At 35.8% G+C, this 18,790-nt stretch overlaps 2 protein-coding genes across 2 annotated transcripts; both read right to left on the bottom strand.

Annotated features, from left to right (window-relative positions):
* Nucleotides 1–3,316: 3,316 nt before the first annotated feature.
* Nucleotides 3,317–7,904, bottom strand: LOC116308451 (collagen triple helix repeat-containing protein 1-like). Its single transcript, XM_031718871.2, has 4 exons — nt 7,759–7,904; nt 7,171–7,275; nt 4,000–4,320; nt 3,317–3,806 (listed from the first exon to the last, which is right to left on the bottom strand). Exons 2-4 carry the CDS (start codon nt 7,267–7,269, stop codon nt 3,453–3,455), a joined length of 774 nt encoding a protein of 257 aa, XP_031574731.2. The 5' UTR covers nt 7,270–7,275; nt 7,759–7,904; the 3' UTR covers nt 3,317–3,452.
* A 2,954-nt stretch (nt 7,905–10,858) lies between these two features.
* LOC116308450 (collagen triple helix repeat-containing protein 1-like) lies at nt 10,859–18,315 on the bottom strand. Its single transcript, XM_089034156.1, has 4 exons — nt 18,175–18,315; nt 17,045–17,150; nt 13,573–13,848; nt 10,859–11,411 (listed from the first exon to the last, which is right to left on the bottom strand). Exons 2-4 carry the CDS (start codon nt 17,141–17,143, stop codon nt 11,040–11,042), a joined length of 747 nt encoding a protein of 248 aa, XP_088890282.1. The 5' UTR covers nt 17,144–17,150; nt 18,175–18,315; the 3' UTR covers nt 10,859–11,039.
* Between the last annotated feature and the right edge of the window lie 475 nt (nt 18,316–18,790).

Below are 18,790 nucleotides of genomic sequence, written 5' to 3'. Positions count from 1 at the left end.
AAAACAAAAAAACAAAAAAACAAAAAAACAAAAAAACAAAAAAACAAAAAAACAAAAAAACAAAAAAACAAAAAAACAAAAAAACAAAAAACAAAAAAACAAAAAAACAAAAAAACAAAAAAACAAAAAAAACAAAAAAACAAAAAAAAAAAAAAACAAAAAAACAAAAACAAAAAAACAAAAAAACAAAAAAACAAAAAAACAAAAAAACAAAAAAACAAAAAAACAAAAAAACAAAAAAACAAAAAAACAAAAAAACAAAAAAACAAAAAAACAAAAAAACAAAAAAACAAAAAAAACGATCAATTGCATGATTCTAAAAATAACACCAAAGAGTGCTCATGTTGGGACGCGGGAATTCTTTTTCTTAGTTCATTTTCTCTTCTATAGGTAGTACGTTGAAGAGCAGTAGTATACGGAACAAAACCGTTGTCTTAAAAAAATAATAAAATCGAAATTTCCCAGACTGATAAAGAGAGAGATCGAAATAGAGAGAGCAAAGATTGTAATAGGGCCATTTAGTGACAGGGAAAATATGCTAATAATAGAAAAATACCTAATATACGTCCTTACTTATAAGACACAATCTGATCCATTCTGAAGTGCGTCTTACATAATATGTATAAACGGTTGGCATCTCATTCGGGGACTTATCTCGGTTTGTGTGGGCTCCCTGTATTGGTGTGCGCCGATGCGCATATTGCGTTGGCATCTCAGCTAAGACCCGATGGCCGTATACAAACATATGTTTGCATGTTATTTAAGGCGTAGCTTAACTTAGAACAGCGCAGACTTGAAATGCAGCAAATTACCTTCAAGAAACAGTTGCCTACGATGTTTCATTTGAAGCTTTTGAAAACGCTGACGTCATTTAGACCGGCAAGTCTGTTTTTCGCTTGCGTGGTTGTTGATATTGCATCATTTTCTATCTTATCTGTGTAAGGATCATTTTAGTGTGGAAGGGCGAAAACAATTTGCAAACGATAGCATAGAAGCGAAGTTTTCGATACGATTTCGTTGAGATAAAACGATATGCTTAACGAGTTTTAGCGGAAAATATAAAAGATAATGAATCTTGAACCATTGTTTGCAAAAAAAAAAAAAAAACTACTTCAATTGGCCTCCTCGCCTTGGGTGTAATGTTGTCCCATTTTAGACCATGCACGTGTCATGTGCAACCGAGCGCAACCGTTAAAGAAAGAAAGGATACTCTTGGGAATGACACGTGGTCATTACGCCCGAGCCGAGGAGGTCTATTTTATTGACTATTCGGACCTTAAAGGTAACGGATGATAAAGATGATAAGCCTAGAGCTTATTCAATTTGTAATGTAAACGGTCATTTGGGTATTATGGAAACGTTTTGGTCAAGAAAGATAACGCTTACGACAAACCTTTTGGTGACGTCACTAAAATAGAAATCCTTCAAGTCAATGTATCTCTCAAGCGCTTGCGCAGAGAAACTATATGGATCAACCTTTAGTAAGTTCGTGTTTTGTGATATGATACGTATACATACTTGATGAATACTTGATGATATACCGCGCAGATCAACTCAAGTTGATACATTATCACCGCAGTTCAAAAATATATATTCTATATATATTCTCATATACATAAGATATACATAAGGAAAAAAAAACTTGACATTGTAGTGTTGAGGTCACTCGTCCATGTACTATAACCAGGCTGACTCCTTCAAAGATTAAGTACCCCCATCCCCCCACTGGACCGTGTCTATGATATCATAACGATAGCCTTGACAACAATGCCCGTTATTTTTGGACTGCAACTTACATGACGTCGTATCCGCCATTTTGGTCTTTTGGACCAAATACTTGGTCTTGGAGTCTTTAATCATGTCAACCAACATGGTGCCCACGTCTTTTGACCTTTTATCCTCAGGGGATGCACGAAACTAATATGCTATATTATTATTTCCATTTGAAATTGAGTATTATTGTAACGGCACCAGTGTGCCTCAGCCGATAATAGACCGGAAATAGAACTTTGTGTAATACGATATCTTGGCGTCCTTTGTATTTTAGTGGATCTTTAGATTGGGATTAAAGGCCGTCAAGATTTCGACAGGAGAACTTTGTATGTGTAAGATTTTCTCGTGTGTTGTCAAGGCCTACTTGGTACAATAGTTTCGGGGCCCTCTTACGTTAGCTGGTGCCATCACAATTAGTAATAATAGTAATAGTAGTAGTAGTGGTAGTAGTAGTAGTAGTAGCAGCAGCAGCAGCAGCAGCAGCAGCAGCAGCATCAGCAGCAGTAGCAGTAGTAGTAGTGGAGTAGTAGTAGTAGTAGTAGCAGTAGTAGTGCTAGTAGTAGTAGTAGTAGTAGTAGTAGTAGTAGTAGTAGTAGTAGTCGTCGTAGTAGTAGTAGTAGTAGTAGTAGTAGTAGTAGTAGTAGTAGTACTAGTAGTAGTAGTACTACTACTAGTAGTAGTAGTAGTACTACTAGTAGTAGTAGTAGTAGTACTACTAGTAGTAGTAGTAGTAGTAGTAGTAGTAGTAGTAGTAGTAGTAGTAGTAGTAGTAGTAGTAGTACACCTTTTGCTGTTCATTAACCGCAAAGGAATATTCATTCAAGCGAAAAAGCATTATCATTAGCGCGAAGAGGCACACAATAACGCGAACGGAGTTTCAAGAGCGCGATGGAACTTTCATTAAGGAATTTAGCATAACATTGGACAATCATGAATATGTTTGTGCAGGTTCATTAGCGTTTTCGAAGTTTCATTAGCGCCTTTGTGCAATCAATAGACAAAACCACACATTCAATAACTGTTTTTGGACATTCATTAGCGCAATACATTATTACTTTACTTTTTACACGGGAATTGTAGGATTTTAGGTAGTGAGTTGATATTTATATTTAACGCCATGTTTTCTATATATTCATGGGTTGTAAAAAATGTAAAGTAAGCTAAAATCCTACAATTCCCGTGTAAAAAGTAAAGTAATAATGTATTGCGCTAATGAATGTCCAAAAACAGTTATTGAATGTGTGGTTTTGTCTATTGATTGCACAAAGGCGCTAATGAAACTTCGAAAACGCTAATGAACCTGCACAAACATATTCATGATTGTCCAATGTTATGCTAAATTCCTTAATGAAAGTTCCATCGCGCTCTTGAAACTCCGTTCGCGTTATTGTGTGCCTCTTCGCGCTAATGATAATGCTTTTTCGCTTGAATGAATATTCCTTTGCGGTTAATGAACAGCAAAAGGTGTAGTAGTAGTAGTAAAAGTAAAAGTAGTAGTAGTAGTGGCAGAATACTAGTGCGTAGTAGACATAAATAACAAAAATTGACGTATGTTCTATTTCTATTTTATTCAACTAACACAGCATGGATTAAACAACTTCTCAAAGTGCTTGTTATAGTGCTTTACTAGACTTCGCATGTAATCAGTCTGGCTTATGTCTTGTCGGAAATGGATAGTTTTACGGCTGGGGTCTGGGTACCTCTTCTACGAACAGACGACTATTTGAATTCCATCCGGTTTTGGCGTCAACATTTCCATAGCCGGCACAGTTCCCGACATTGAAGCCCACACGAACAGGTCCCTTGTGGATCTTGTCACAGTGACCTTCAATATGGCGGACGCGGTGAATGTTGTGACCCACTCCTTTTGCCATGTACACGATACCGTCAATAGCACGAGGACCCTTGCATTCCGCACCGTTGAACGTGAAGAACCAGCGCTTACAACAGTCGTTACAATTATGTATCCTTAGGTTGCCATTCCAGTAAACATGGAGGATGGAATTATTGTATTTCTTTTGGAAAACACAATCCTGCAGTAAAAAGTCAAAGAAAAGAAATGTAACTCTCAATTAAAGAAGATTATCAAACTAAGCATAAATATGGGATTCTCATTCTATATTGGGAATATGGTTATTAAATTTTCTGGATCAAACATCAATTCTTGAAATAAATATAGTTTTAAAGAATGGGTTTATGAACTACTGCCAAAGTAAGCATACATACCCTGATCAGCCCATTGTCTTTTCCTTCGTCGATGTTGATCCACGAACATTCTTTCCAGTTCGAATAGGCTGAGAATCCTCTCGCACCAGGCTCCCCCTTTTCTCCTTTTGGACCAGCGTCACCCTTTGGACCCTTGGGACCGGGTATACCAGGAGCTCCGGGAGGTCCTTGCTTGCCTGGAGTCCCGTGAAACCCTCGAGGACCTTGTTTTCCTTGAGTACCTGGTCTGCCATCTCGTCCGTCTCGTCCAGGAGCACCGGGTGTACCGTGGAGACCAGGGATACCAGGACGACCCGCCAAACAGGAAAAATCTGACCTGGGCTAAAGAAAATGTTTTAATTATGGTTTCGAAACTGATGTAAGGGTGCATCATTTGCGAATAAACGTACGGGCTGCATGACTGTAAAATTAACGACCCGAGTATGTTGTATTCATTGTACAGTCAACTTGGTAATTATTATGAATCATTGTGAGGTTTATGTGCCGGGAAAGCCTTTACCTGATATCATTCGACAGGAAATTGTTCATCTCAGCAATAGCGGATTTTCCAATAATGCAATTTCGCGACAACTGAAAATGTCTAGTTGGGGATTCCAGAAACTACTCTAACATTATTGACGACATGGAACTGTGTCTCCATTTCGCTCAAGGAGTGAGCGTTCCCTACAAAATTACTGATGATATCCTCCAAGTACTGATTGAGGCATGGAAATTACAAACCTAGTGTGTATGCTTATGAAATAAGAGAGCGACTTCTGCTCGAAGGTATCTGTAATTTAGATGATTTACCTTCTTAATCACTAGTCGAATAATGATCATGAACTGAATTTTTATTTGAATATTGCAATATTGCATTATTCCGATTCGTACGTATAAAAGGAATAATTGACTAATGATTTCATTAATCGAATCTAGGGGTCAACGCTTGAGCTTGTTTGACTGTAATCTGTACCTTTACAATATACAACTTTGGCCATTTTTCGCAATTGACAGACCAAAAAAAAAAAAAAAAAAACATAAGCAAAGATAGCAATGTTACGAACTAATAGCGGGGTCCCATCGGCAAAACAAAGAGGACATTTTCATTCAATAATTTTGTATATATCTACCGATAATTTATTTATTTTTGAATGAAATATAAATTTTTACCAAATATTCAACTGTTTATTTTAACAGCTTAAAAGCTGTTCGAGCAAGTATGATTATAAAAATGAGCTTAAATTTGTGTTGTTGAGAGATGTTATTGTATAGACCTAGACTTTCACTTTAAAAAGCTAAAAAATATTCAAAAACATTTACAAACCCCATATTACTTACAAAGAAATTAGTCATTTTGTATTTTGCATTGCCTTTTGCATTATTTTCTATTTTGTCTCAGTTGTGCTTGTCAAGTTTAAATGAATGTAAGCTTTGTTTTTGGAAAACTGTAAAAGACCTAATTAAGTAAACCTTATTTTTTGCTCACCTTAACCGCCAGTTTTCAAGTCTGTTTTTTAGTCTTGATTTGCACTAAATCTCCAGATTTTTGATTTCCATGAAAGACATCCGAGGTAAATTTCACTAAACTTGATATTATATTGGATTATCTGTAGTTATCTTTTGTTTTTTTTAAAAGTCAAAGAGATTCAAAGCCTAAAACTGTCGGCCTTGGAAAATTTTGTCGAAGAAAATCTTCCAAGAAGAAAACTAGCCCCTGAGGGTGATGGAGAGTTGTGTACAAAATTCCTAAGTGGGAGAGTATACTCGCGCAAAAAAAAAAAAAAAAAAAAAAAAAAAAAAAAAAAAAAAAGGAAAAAAAAAAAAAAAAGAAAAGAAAAGAAAAGAAAAAAACCAAAAACGATGTAGGGCATTTCGATTCGATGTCACTGCATGGTTTTTCAATGGGAGAAATTATCTTCATCTCGAATAAGAAATAATTCAAGATTTTTTTCCCGGTCTTATTTTTACCTTTCATTTTCGTTCACATTCGAGAAGCTCCGCTTTTAGGCAGTGCCTAAATATATATATTACATAAAGAGTTTGATTTTACCAGGTACACCAAGATCTTAGCTAATAATATGCTTGAATTAAAAACAGCATGAAAGATTCTAAAAATACAATCAAAGAATGCTCATGACGGGGCACGGGGATTCCTTCTCTTTGTTAATTTTCTCTTGGCATGAAGTACAGTAAAAACTCGCATAAAAGAACAAGCGGGTTAAGAACACCCAGCCTGAATTTGGGCGTTTTAAGTACCATGTAAATAAGAACACAATCAGCCTGAAATATTAAAAAGTGTTCTTAAAAAACAAAAATCACTATTAAATGCCTCCTCATCAGTACTCATGTATACACTGATGGGGGGAGGGTTTAGATTACAGTGTTACCAGTAGCAGACTCCAAGCCTGACCTGACAATATTTATTTTTCTACTGTTTTGATACAGTTATTATTGCAGTCAAAAAATGTTTAGTAACATTTTTGAACTTACACATTGATATCATCTACATGTATTGGTAGTCTAGCTATATGTAGTAATACTGTTATATATTTTAGAAACATTTATTTTAAGAACACCTTAAGAACACCTTCAGACTGATTTTTCAGTAAACACCCGTTAAAATAAGAACAAAATCAGCCTCAACTCCAAAAATGGGTGCTCTTTTATGCGGGTTTATACTGTACTTCATATTCTTTTGAAAAAAAATTTAACAGAATTGTCTGTGGTCACGTCATTATTATTTCCGTCCAGCCGAATGTATTATGGGATGAACATGCTGAATAATAATAAAATCTAAAGAAATCTTTATTTAAATGTCTAGTCATTCAAGCGCTTTGGCACTAATTGGGAACACTTTTCACTCACACAATACCACTACCTTCAATTTTCTATGCACGCAACGCTCAACGCTCAACTCACAACTCACAACTCTCAACTTTGTTTGTATAGCTTTTGTTTTCTTGTTTCGATTATTACCAATCTTATATTATTTTATCATTATAATTATCGGGTATTAGTTTAGAAGGAACACAATCAAAACTAATGAATTGATTATTGTGATGAAGTAACTAGGTTTTCACACAATATAAGATATATGAATTATAAATATATGAATAGATAAATGAATTAGAAAAATTTGATCTGAAACCCCATTCGTCAATTTTATAACTCCAAACAAAACCATTAGCTTACCTGTCCGGCTGGCTTGTTTTTCTGTCCACACGCCGGCTTGATGACGGGAGAAACGAACACAGCCAAGGACACGAGTAACACGACCACGAAGAACCTCATTTTGTACTGTGAATGAAAATCCGGTGAAAGAGATAAGAAAAGGTTTACAAATTGTTCCTGGGCCTTGTTCAACGCTCCATCTTAACAACATAATTTTTATAACAACTTAAACACTCTTATAACTGAGAACAAAAATCAAAAAGTATTGCGCCTAACACATAAAACGATTGACCATTTTATCACAACTAAAAAAAATCATCATTCTCGTTTATGGCATGCGTTGATACGTTCATGTATTTTACACTGTGTCGTTAAAATATTGGGGCTCGCTGCTCAACAGAACCGCATGCGTGAGTTACGTTTGTTTGATATGGTTCTTTCCCTTTAACAAGACATTCTTAGATAATGAGTAATAAATATCGTCAAGTTACTCAAACACTGTTTTAAATATGCTTCGTATTCCTCCACCAGACGATCATATTTAGCTTACATCGTGATATAAAATTAATTATCAGGTCAACTAAAGAAATGAAATTCCCCATAACTTACGAGTAAGATGTCTTGTAGTGAAGTGTGTATCCTTACTCAATGATGTCCTAACAAACAATGACCTATACTTAGCTTCATCTGGTAAGTAAAACTACAATTGTCAACGTGTGGTCATACTTGTTGTAGCAAGTTTTCCATCACTGTTTGTTTAAAGTAAAGACTAAATACAAACACCGTTGATGGTTTGCCCCATACATTTCATTAAACAACCGCGCCCATTGGTTACTATATTTGGAACTACGTTTTTTAATTTACAACGCGGAAAAAGTGTATAATATATCAATTAGTAATGCAGTCAATTTGAAGTCTAGAGAGCAGAATGTCGGAATATTTGCAATTTTTCGATAATTTTATGCTTTGTTTTTTTCCCATATTACCCTACAGGAAGCCGAACCTAGTTAGGATTTTGTGTGAGTATCAGACGTCGTATAGATTTTTTTCGTTTTTTTTTTTTTTTTTGGAGGAGATGGGTGGTGGGGTGCATATTCATCATTACAGATGAAAAATTAAGATCAGTTAAGTTCTGGCTAAACATAACAAAACCTGAGTACCGCCAAAAACTGTCGTCTGCAATTGTATATAGAGAGTCATTAGCAATAAACAACAATAACTGGTCTAGTAAAGTAAAATCTTTATTAGACCAAAGCGGCTTAGGGAATATCTGGCTTGAAATAAACTACAAACATTGTTCAAGTCAGAACCCATTCAAAATAATTAAAACAAGAGTTAACGGATATAGAAATTCAAGTCTGGCGAGGGAAACTCTTCAACGATGAAAAAACTAGGAGAGGCCCACCAGGACAAAAAAATAAATTAAGGGCATATCGTCTGGTAAAAACAGATTACTCGTTTGTTACTCGAAGTTAAGAATTTTGAACGCAGAAAAGCATTAACCCAATTGAGAATTGAGAATTAGTAATCACGACCTTGAAATCGAAAAGGGAAGATATTCAAGGGAATACAAAAAAAAAAAAACAACAGAAGATAGGAGGTGCTTCCATTGTCCAGATAGTGTAGAAGATGAGAGGCACTTCCTTCTTCACTGTACATTATATTCAAATCTAAGGGAAGAACTCTTCAAGGACATAAAAAACATAAACAATGATTCTCTTTTGTTAAATGAGAACGAGCTGTTTCTGCTATTTATGAGTCCGCCCAAAATGTTAGCAGTTGCAGTAGCAAAATATGTCCACAACTGCCTTCATACATTTACTCGGGTAAAATGTCTATGTATTTTCTTATACTCGATACCGAATAAAAAAATCTGTCTGTCTGTCTGTCTGATGAAAGACATTTTCATCCTTCTAGAATACAACTTCGCAAAATTAATTGAATACAGCATAAAAAGAACCGCATAAAAGAACCGCTACTTTCCCAAGTCAAGCTGCAAATAGTTGTTATATCATTAATTGGTATCTAGTGAGAAATCAGGCTGAGAAGGAGTTTAACAGTAGAGTGACCACAGTAAATCCATGAAACTTTGGTAATACTAAATAGCACAATTTCATGCAAATTCCTTTGTTTTCTATTGTTTAATTAGCACTATTTTGTACTATTTAGTAATTAGTGTTTCACGGATTAATTGCTTGCACTCTACTAGTTTCTTATTAAAGATAAATAGATAGCTTTATTAGACATATCATTGCAGCCTACGGGCAGGCTGAATTGCGATAAACTTTACACTTAAAAACAAATATTTAACATATAGTGCAGTTTTCGTATGACTGTGAAAAGCTCAGTGCCCTAAGCGTGACGTGCCGTGACCTTGATACTTTCTAGAATTTTAATTGGCTGATTTTTTTCACGCGCAATATGAATGGTCTAAAAGTGCCGTGATCTTGGCGTGGCCGTGTCCGCGCCGTGTTTATGCCGTGTTCCGGGTATTTGATTGGATGGAGAGTAAATTCTCGTGCAATGTGATTTGTCTGGCGTATCCCTTGCTGTGTCACGACCGTGTTCGTGCCGTGAACGCTTCATAGTCATACGAAAACTGCACTAAGAAATAACTTAACCTAATAAATAATATAAGGGGAATTTAAAAAACATCATCAAAATTATGTTAATCATCTCAAAACTACTATTAGAAGGAATAATATATATACTAAAGCTAAAAAAGGGGAATCTAAGACCTACTGTTTATTAAAACTATGCCAGTTTCATTAGAAGCCAAAAAACAAAACTTCTTATCCTATCGTTTATTCTTGGCTTTTGGTAGTGAAAGGATGTTATTCTTGGTAGCCCTTGTTGAGTAGATGTGACTTGGTTTACCCAAGAGATTTGTCAGAAATGGTGGGCTAAGGACTGTTCAAACACTTGTAGATCTGTGTCAGTATTCTTTAGTGCATAGTATTGCAAATAGGAATGAAAATAAGTTTCTGAAATAAAGTCAATGACTGTGTATAATAATTAGCGTTGAGGATAATCCAAGCCGCTCGTTTTTGAGCTGAGAGTAGTTGGTCGAGGAGTTCTGTACAAAAGTTACCCCAAACACAACAACAAGATTCCATCTTTTGCTTTGCTAAGGAATTGTGTAATTGAAGTAAATAATTAGTTCCAAGGAAAGGTTTAACTCTTCGGAGCATTTCTAGTTTTATTAGAATTGTACTGACTTTTTGATAGTTTTTATTCCATGCTTATTAACTTATAATAAGCTTGATACTTGAAACTTGAATTTGAACCATGTAAAGCAAGGATTGCAGGTCGACTGTAATATGGAAGTCCAATACCTAGAGGCTTAGTTTCCCCATAAATTATGCCCTTAAATTCACAAGGTAGGGTAGAAGCCTCCCCCTTAGTCTCCTCCGCATCTAAATGTCATTAGTTTCGGTCTCCGATCCTCAAGGGCTCTCTTCCTTGTGAGGATTTGGGACCGAAACTGATATATGACAGCTGAGGAGGAGACTACCTAGCATCCCCCTATAGCTAACCAACCAACCAACCAACCAACCGACCGACCGACCGACCGACCGACCGACCGACCGACCGACCGACCGACCGACCAATACTACACTATAGAAATTATTGGGATGTTGTTTAGGTTCTCCCAAACCCAAGTAACATACTATGAAGGCGAGATTAAATTATGCTTTATTTCCCATTATCAGTCATTTATTTCAATTATCACATTACATGTCATTATCTTAGTTTCACGTCTAATAAATGTCCTTTTACATGACCTTTTATTCACCATTAATTCAGTCTGGCATCAATAGAACTAACAGCCAGACTGATTGAATACTGTATGATAAGCTAGCTATAGGTACTGGTAAGGAAGGAAGATCTCACTGCTGAGGTCTGGGTACTTCCTCTACGAACAGACGACTGTTTGAATTCCACCCGGTATAGGCGTCAGCATTTCCATACCCGGCACAGTTCCCGACATTGAAGCCCACACGAACGTGTCCCTTGTGGATCTTGTCACAGTGACCTTCAATATGGCGGACACGGTGAATGTTGCGACCCACTCCTTTTGCCATGTACAAGGTACCGTCAATAGCACGAGGGGTCTTGCATTCAGCACCGTTGAACGTGAAGAACCAGCGCTTACAGCATTTGTTACAATTATTAATTCTGAAATCGCCATTCCAGTAAATATGGAGGATGGAATCCGTGAAATTCTTGTAGAAAAGACAATCGTGTATAAAGGTATCGAACGAAAAAGTTCATAGGAAAGTTTGAAAAGTTTTTCTACATACCAAGTCGGCTCCTTATCTGGGAATACACTGCCTCAAGTACATTGTATGCATGGGAAAGGAATGCTAGATAGTGTGCAGTCTGATATGTGTGCTGTTACCTATGGAGTTCCACAAGGGTCACTTTTGGGACCTCGGCTCTTCTCCATATATGTAAATGACTTTTGTGACGCTGTCACAAAAGGAGAGATTCATCTGTATGCGGACGACACAACTATCTTTGTTGTTGCAGATAATGTCGATGATGTAGTCAGTCAACTCAATGCTGTCTCTGAGGAAGTGTATCAGTGGACTACTACGAACAAACTTTCTGTCCATTCTGGAAAATCTGATGCAATGATAATAAAAAGGAACAGATTTACAGGACCCCTATTACCCGTCATATTTGGAACTACAATAATTGGATATAGGAACAAAACAAAATGTCTAGGTGTAACTATAGATGACAGATTAACATGGAGAGATCATATTGATAATGTCTGTACATCATATAACAAGCAAATTTGTGCCTTACGAAATATAAGATATTTGCCATCCCAATTATTAGAGGATATATATTTTAAAACAATAATACCATGTGTTACATATGGGATTGGGGTTTGGGGAAATTGTTTCTTGCAATGTTCAATAGATTAGAAGATCTTCATATTAAGTCTGCGAGAATCATCCATAAGATATCTACTAAGGCAATGGATTGGGAAATTCTAAAACTATCTAAGTGGCAGAATCTAGGATATCTATATAAACGTAAAATAGCAATAGAGGTCTTTAAGATCAAAGAGTCTGATCATAGATTGTCACAAAAAAGATTGCCACATTAAAGATCTGAATGCTTTTAAAAAGGTTTTTAAGAATAATAAGAAAATAATTGACCAGGTAACTTTTTCTAAGGGAACTTGTTTTAATCACAATAAAGATGATAGTTATATATATTATTGATTATTAAATCAAGCATAATTTTCGAAATATATTCTCACTAAATTAATTCTATGTATTTATTTACTCATTCATTTATTCTTCATTATTAATATATATATTTATCTTTTTCATAGGATATTGTCATATTTGTAGAATATCATTTTTAAATTGAATATTTTATAATTCTATTATAGATTAATTATTAGATTTTTTTATCTTAAATAGTTAGTTAAGGTGACTGCCTACTTTTGGAAATTGATTTAAACTTTTTTTTAAACTTCAATTTTCCGAATTAAAATTTAATGCTGACTCCAAATCTTTAAAGAAAAATAGGGTGTCCCAAGCTCGTTTTCGAGATAATCAGCATTTAATGGAAGCCTACGCACGAGATTTTGGAGTACAAATTGCGCCACCGGGAGTGATTAGAAAAAAATTAAGATTCATAAGATAATAGTTATTTGCCGACTATATGATTGCACGAATGAAGGCTAGTCAATCATTCTACAATAATACATGGATATTTTCGACAAAAAGACAAAGAGATACATTGATTTGTCATATTTTGTAGTTTCGGTGCTCTTAAAAAAATCTCATAAACTCGAACCAAAATCCCTACAAAAATCTATTTTTTCATGTGTTACTAATTTAAACTTTTCTAAAATGTTAATATAACATAGATTTTTAGGAGTTTTTTTCAAATGAGCTATTAAAAAATAGAGAGTCTCGTGCAAAATTTGAGGGTTTTGCCCTGTTGAAACTCAAAACGCGTATGGTTCTTCAATAAAATCTTGTAGATTTTTCAGCGGTTTTTGAGCGCGCGCACATCGTGGGCTCAAATCGAACATTCAAAAGTAGGCAGCCACCTTAAATAGTTAGTTAGACATGCAGGTCCACATCAGCTATATAGCTGCCAGTTTTTAGACCTGCTGAAACAAATAAAGTTGTATGTATGTATGTATGCTCCTAGTAATGGCATTGGCTCATGATCTGGGAATATACTGGCTTTACGTACAAAGTATAAGAGATGGACACTGCTTTTGTGTCAGATAAACACCAACGCAAATATTAATCAAAAAGACTTTGAATCTAATAAAGGATTCTTAAATGTGAAGAAAGCCACAGCAAACAAAGGAAAAACATAGGAAGGGTTGTTAAATCTAATACTAGGTAAAAGAGCATGTTTTCATGAAATTTACATACATACCCTGATCAGACCATTGTCTTTTCCTTCGTGGATGTTTGTCCACGAACATTCTTTCCAGTTCGAATAGGCTGAAAGACCCTGAGGACCAGTGTTACCGGGTGTACCAGGAGCTCCGGGAGGTCCTTGCTTGCCTGGAGTCCCTTGAAACCCTCGAGGACCTTGTTTACCTTGAGTACCTGGTCTGCCATCTCGTCCGCCTCGTCCAGGAGCACCGGGTGTACCGTGGAGTCCAGGGATACCAGGACGACCCGCCAGACATGAAAAATTTGACGTTGACTAAAAAGTATGATGCTCATGTTTTGATTATGCGTTAGAGACTGCTATGTGAGTGTGCTTTGTTTCCAAATACACGCACGCGCTGAACATTGCACGAGGCGAAGCCGAGTTCGTTGCGCATCCGACAACCGCTGTATTTATTAGCCATTCCGAATATGAGGAAAAAACTCGGTCGATTTCAATTTTATTTCAAACTACCTTATTACGTACTAAATATTTGAAAAATTCCATTCTTCATTAAAGTAAAAAGTCAACAGTAACTTCACTTCTAACCCAATAGTCTTCTTGGAATTTTAAAGCTTTAAAATGTAGATTTTTTTCTGTGTTTTTGGCTTGGATGGCAGAGAAGCGTCATGCTTTAGCTTGACGTGCAAACGCGCCAAAAGCAGTGTTGTCACGCCGTTTTGTATGCTATGTAACGCTTGTCACGCATTCGGTATAAGACTTATCCGTAATATCTCTTAAAAACACCTGGATACTATTATTTTTTCGTTGATTAAATTATAAGGTGAATGCCAAATTATTATTTAATTAACCTCAATAATTGCTTTTTAAAAGAATATGGGCACAATCTGTATGTTCCTAATGATCGTAAAATAGGGAGCACGAAGCTAAGAAGCTATATATTTTCAAGCTAACTGTCAGAGTCATGGTAGTAGGGGTATATTTCAGTAAAGAAACAAATTGTCAGTCATTTAGGTGGATTTAAAATGAAAAAATTATTAAATTATTTTGAAAAAAAATCGTTTTTTCTCGTGTTAGTAAAATCATGACGTCATCACTTTTTAACGATTCTTTAAGCTTGTTTTTTTTTTAAATGCATGGTGATCCCTACTTTTCTAACCAGAATTTGACAACCCTTTGATAGGTTAAAACAATTCACATAGTCATTTAAAAATATTATTGATTCTCAATTAGCATGGCAGTAGTATAGGTCGCATGGCACGGGCCGGAGTTTCGGTGAGGATTTACTAATTTTGGGTGAGGATGGGTGAGGATGGTTGAGGATCGGTGAGGATTTAATTATGTTCTAATACGTCATGCATTACGTGTATCATATGCGGTGGATTTAATTATTTTTATTACTTATTACCATAAAATGACGGGTAGGTATTGTGAAGTTGCCATGACGACCAATTGACGCCATGAGTTTATTGTTTGACAAGTTTGGACAAGTCTTTTGTTTACCAATCCAATTTATAGAGCTCGGGGATTTTGAATTTTTAACTCCAAAACTCAACCAAGCAAGCAAGCAAGCAAGACCTAAAAAAAATTACTTTTGAGAAACGCAATGGCTACGTTATTCCTGTTAGGCTCTCGAGGCTATCACGCTACCGTCAATGAATTCAAAGGACTAATGAAAATTTGATGACTATTGTATCCAACACAATGCACTTAATGACTCATAAACGATAAACACAATAAGACCTACTAAGTTCTTCCTAATTATGCAAAAATCAGCTGAAAATGATTAGTTCTGTTATCTTGTTCTATATTATATAAACAGCGTTCATTCTATTTCATACTGGACCGTAGTACAATGACTCTAAAATTCCCTAGCATTCAAGCTTATCAATGCTGTCATATCTCCTTTCCTTCAATCATGTTTGTCACGTGATAAACAAGACACGGCATCAAAACAATTCTACAGGAAGCCCATATCCGATTTAGTTATTGAAAAACACAGAAAGCCTGATAGCTAAGCTATTGATAGCCAAGAAGCTAAGCTATTGATAGCCTGATAGCTAAGCTATTGATAGCCTCCTGATAGCTAAGGTATTGATAGCCTGATAGCTAAGCTATCGATAGCCTGATAGCTAAGCTATTGATAGCCAAGAAGCTAAGCTATTGATAGCCTGATAGCTAAATAAGCTATCGATAGCCTGATAGCTAAGCTATGGATAGCCTGATAGCAGGAGGAGAGGAGGTAATCTTACATCGATCTCTCATCGACCTCTCATCGACCTAGCATCGACCTCTCATCGCCCTTTCATTGACCCTCAATCAAAGAAAAAATAAGCAGATATAAGATTATTATAAAATCAGTTATTAATTTTGGTATTTCAAATGGTCTTGGCCGTGGAAATGAGAAATGGTCATGGGCTTCCTGTGTTTTCAATAACTAAATCGGATGGGCTGCCTCTGGAAATAAGAATTGGCCATGGGCTTCCTGTGTTTTACAATAACTAAATCGGATGGGCTGCCTGTGTGAATAAGAATTGTCCATGGGCTTTCTGTGTTTTTCAATAACTAAATCGGATATGGGCTTCCTGTAGATTTGTGCATTCATAAAATTGTTTTGATGCCGTGTCTTGTTTATCACGTGACAAAAATGATTGAAGGAAAAGAGATATGACAGCATTGATAAGCTTGAATGCTAGGGAATTTTAGAGTCATTGTACTACGGTCCAGTATGAAATAGAATGAACGCTGTTTATATAATATAGAACAAGATAACAGAACTAATCATTTTCAGCTGATTTTTGCATAATTAGGAAGAACTTAGTAGGTCTTATTGTGTTTATCGTTTATGAGTCATTAAGTGCATTGTGTTGGATACAATAGTCATCAAATTTTCATTAGTCCTTTGAATTCATTGACGGTAGCGTGATAGCCTCGAGAGCCTAACAGGAATAACGTAGCCATTGCGTTTCTCAAAAGTAATTTTTTTTAGGTCTTGCTTGCTTGCTTGCTTGGTTGAGTTTTGGAGTTAAAAATTCAAAATCCCCGAGCTCTATAAATTGGATTGGTAAACAAAAGACTTGTCCAAACTTGTCAAACAATAAACTCATGGCGTCAATTGGTCGTCATGGCAACTTCACAATACCTACCCGTCATTTTATGGTAATAAGTAATAAAAATAATTAAATCCACCGCATATGATACACGTAATGCGTGACGTATTAGAACATAATTAAATCCTCACCGATCCTCAACCATCCTCACCCATCCTCACCCAAAATTAGTAAATCCTCACCGAAACTCCGGCCCGTGCCATGCGACCTATACTACTCATGGCACCGTCCTTTTAAAGTCACATTTTGAACCTAATTTCACAATTATTTTAATCCATATATTTTACTAATTAGTACGTTTTGACTGAATTAAACAATGAACCTCTCGCTCTCCTGGTCTTCAAGTCAACAGCCAATCGTTCGGGCTTCAATTTTAATTGTTAATGACATCATCAGCTTACCTGTCCGACTGGCTTGTTTTTCTGTCCACGCGCCGGCTTGATGGCGGGAGAAACGAACACAGATAAGGACACGAGTAACACGACCACGAACAACCTCATTTCTGTACTGTGAATGAAAATTCGATTAAATAGATTAAAAGAGGTTTACAACTTCTGCCTTGTCCAACGTTAACGACTCATATTAACAACATGTACAGCATCATCTTAAACATCTTTATGCTCATGATAAACACTCAGCTTTATTTATCTTTTCAGCCTAATTGACTGTATGCTGAGTGAAAATTCGACTACAGAAATAGGAACAACGTGTTAAATGCATCAGGGCATAGATATTAACCGATAAATTGAAGCTTAACGAATGCAAAACGGAATTCGTGCTGATAGGGACCCGTCAACAGCTTGCTTGTTTCATTCGATTAGATTGGGCCATATATTTCCGAAGGAATTCAGTCGGAGAGCCAAAAACCTCTAGCACCAGTTTGGTCTTTAGTTATCTATTTTATAACTTCTACCACACACTGAAATAAAAGACAATAAACTAAAGTAAAAAAAAAAAAAAAAAAAAAAAAAATGGAAAGGGCACTGAAGTTTAAAAATGCATGTTGAGAATCACAAAAAAGAGCGAGGTTCCAAGTTAAATGTGCACTGGAAAAAAATTTTTTTTTAAACAGTTTTCCCCTACCGCTTGATACGTTTCTCTTCGGCTCATTGCCATTGTGAATGTGTATGTATTTTAACGGTTTAATCAACCAACATTTCATGTAGCTAAAAATACAATTACATTATTTGATTTAGAAAAGGCGTGAGGGAAAAACTTTTAAGAAACATGGAAGCAAAAAAATTCATCCACTCTAATATTAAGTATTTGATTAAATTGTTCGTTTGAGAGACGTAACGGCCGAAAAAAAACAGGGAAGGAGAAAAAAGAATGGCATAAAAATTTAATGTGAAAATATTTAATTCCTGCTCCTCTTCGCTCATCAAGATGCAGAGACGAAATCATAGAGGCGAGACCGAGTTTAGTACTCAGTGTAACCTTTATTTTAAAACTCAAGCAGTAAAGGTAACGAAACTTTTTTTCTTAAGGATGTCCATTTTTTCAAAGAATCTCAAAAAAACTTGCGGCCTACCTGCTACAACTTCAAGTGGTTTCTTTGTTCTGTAGTATCTTGTTCTGTTGTCGATCACCAAGGTACTGAATAAACTTTTTTCAAGCGGACAGTCAGTTAAGTAAAGACTAACAAGAGCTTGAAGCTCCAGTCATTACATGTTGTAACATGTTCTGTCATATCATTAGTAGTAAAGGATGAAAGAAAGTCAAGTTGAACTTATTTTCTGAGTTTTGAAAGTTAATTGGCAAAAATGATTTCAACATTCATGAGGGGGGTGGGGTGGAGGCCAAAGTCATTCATCACCGAACACAAAATGTATGATTCATCGCCTCATAATTTATTGTTTATCATTTTTCAGTTTGACAAATTGACATGGTTTTTTTATGTCTTTCCTCTTATTGACGATAAATTGCGTCCTCACATTATCACAGTAGTGTGGATCCATGAGGCGTAGCCAAGTGGATTCGCATACTACTTTGACAATGTGATGAAGCAATATAAATTTCTTCAGTATAAGAACTGACACAAACTGATGTCAATTTGTTTTTTTACAATAACAAAAACATTGAAAACTTCTCAATCTTAGTCATCAAAACAATCAAAGTAAAGCATGATTGCTCGTTGGAGTCAGCTT

This window comes from Actinia tenebrosa, unplaced genomic scaffold (genome assembly GCF_029948245.1).
Source record: "Actinia tenebrosa isolate PJP-AT-01 unplaced genomic scaffold, QUT_ActTen_1.0 PGA_scaffold2__45_contigs__length_23673736, whole genome shotgun sequence".
In the NCBI taxonomy this organism is placed as follows: Eukaryota; Metazoa; Cnidaria; class Anthozoa; order Actiniaria; family Actiniidae; genus Actinia; species Actinia tenebrosa.
Note: the sequence above shows the minus strand (reverse complement) of the source record. Positions and strands in the feature narration are given on the sequence as shown.

What these genes read in the sequence shown, in the direction of transcription:
- LOC116308450 (XM_089034156.1), bottom strand. Translation starts at nt 17,143, where the DNA reads ATGAGGTTGTTCGTGGTCGTGTTACTCGTGTCCTTATCTGTGTTCGTT. An exon ending in AAAACAAGCCAGTCGGACAG is followed by an intron (nt 13,849 to 17,044) that starts GTAAGCTGATGA and finishes CATACTTTTTAG; the next exon opens with TCAACGTCAAATTTTTCATG. An exon ending in AAGACAATGGTCTGATCAGG is followed by an intron (nt 11,412 to 13,572) that starts GTATGTATGTAA and finishes TGAACTTTTTCG; the next exon opens with TTCGATACCTTTATACACGA.
- LOC116308451 (XM_031718871.2), bottom strand. Translation starts at nt 7,269, where the DNA reads ATGAGGTTCTTCGTGGTCGTGTTACTCGTGTCCTTGGCTGTGTTCGTT. An exon ending in AAAACAAGCCAGCCGGACAG is followed by an intron (nt 4,321 to 7,170) that starts GTAAGCTAATGG and finishes CATTTTCTTTAG; the next exon opens with CCCAGGTCAGATTTTTCCTG. An exon ending in AAGACAATGGGCTGATCAGG is followed by an intron (nt 3,807 to 3,999) that starts GTATGTATGCTT and finishes TTTTTACTGCAG; the next exon opens with GATTGTGTTTTCCAAAAGAA.